Raw genomic sequence first — 1,050 nt, 5'->3', positions numbered from 1 at the left:
CTGGGGGGGGGGGGGGCGTGTGTCGACCTGCTGGATCCGCTGGACAAAATCCTTTGGCAGCTGCTCCTGGGGTGGGAGAAGCCAGGGCAGAGCCCAGCGGGGAGGGGAGCAGCCTGGCCAGGGGACACAACCACGCCAAGCCCCTGCCAGCCCCCTGTGCCCCGTACCTGGGGGGTGAGCTCCAGGAAGGTGATTTGGGGGGAGGCATTAGACAGCACCAGTTTGCTCTTCACCTCGGTTCCGTCCTGCAGCACGACACCCTGCGCCCGTCCATCCCTGCCCAGAAGCACGTGGCACACCGCCTGGGCGGGCAGAGGGGACAGGACCTCACCAAGAGCATCCCTGCTGCCTGCAGGCCAGCCAGGCAGCCCCCCCTGCCCAGACACCCTGTACCTTCTCAGCAAAAATGTGGGCTCCCTGGGCAACTGCTGCATGGGCGATGGCTTGGGACAGGGCCCCCATCCCGCCAGCCACGTAGCCCCAGGCCCCCCGCTGACCCTCCAGCTCGCCCATCACGTGGTGCAGCAGCACATACCTGCGGCAGTAGGACCCCAGGTTAGCTGCTGGCCAAGGGGACAGGTCTGTCCCCTGCATGGGCATGGCGAGGATGGTGCCATGGCCCCCATAGATGGGACCACGCCAGCTTGTAGGATGTGAAATCAGTTACAGGGAGCACCCACTGGCCAGGTCTGGATCTGACCTGGGCACAGACGTGTCCAAACAGCAAAGGGGCAGTGGGGACCACGCAGGGGAGCCATGTGGCAGGGATGGGGGCAGCCCCTTGCCCAGCCCCAACCCCTGAGCCACCCTGGCAAGGCTTGGTGGGCAGCAGGAGGGAGAGGCAGTGGGGCAGGGCACGGGGTGCCAGGGCACAGCAGAGCCAAGGAGCTGCCAGCACAGAGGATGGCAGGGGGGGATGGTGCAGTCATGAGCCTGGGGGGGGAGGACCCTCACCCACTGCCAGGGGTGTGGGGGCTGGCCATGGCTCCAATCACCGCGTCAGTAGCCAGAGTTGCTTTCAGAGGCTCAGACTCAAACCCCCGATCCCGG

At 66.6% G+C, this 1,050-nt stretch overlaps 1 protein-coding gene across 1 annotated transcript in view; it reads right to left on the bottom strand.

Moving 5' to 3' along the window:
* PYROXD2 (pyridine nucleotide-disulphide oxidoreductase domain 2) overlaps window positions 1-1,050 on the bottom strand; it is a gene marked incomplete at its 5' end in the record, with an annotated part of 4,150 nt that overhangs the window by 1,221 nt on the left and 1,879 nt on the right. The window contains 4 exons of the mRNA XM_035899228.1: window positions 8-66; window positions 168-302; window positions 394-535; window positions 955-1,050. Coding sequence (XP_035755121.1) covers window positions 8-66; window positions 168-302; window positions 394-535; window positions 955-1,050 — 432 coding nt within the window. The remainder of the gene's footprint in view (window positions 1-7; window positions 67-167; window positions 303-393; window positions 536-954) is intronic.

This window comes from Egretta garzetta, unplaced genomic scaffold, assembly GCF_000687185.1.
Source record: "Egretta garzetta isolate BGI_Z169 unplaced genomic scaffold, ASM68718v1 scaffold998, whole genome shotgun sequence".
NCBI classification, from domain to species: Eukaryota; Metazoa; Chordata; class Aves; order Pelecaniformes; family Ardeidae; genus Egretta; species Egretta garzetta.
This window is presented reverse-complemented; position numbering and strand designations above follow the sequence as displayed.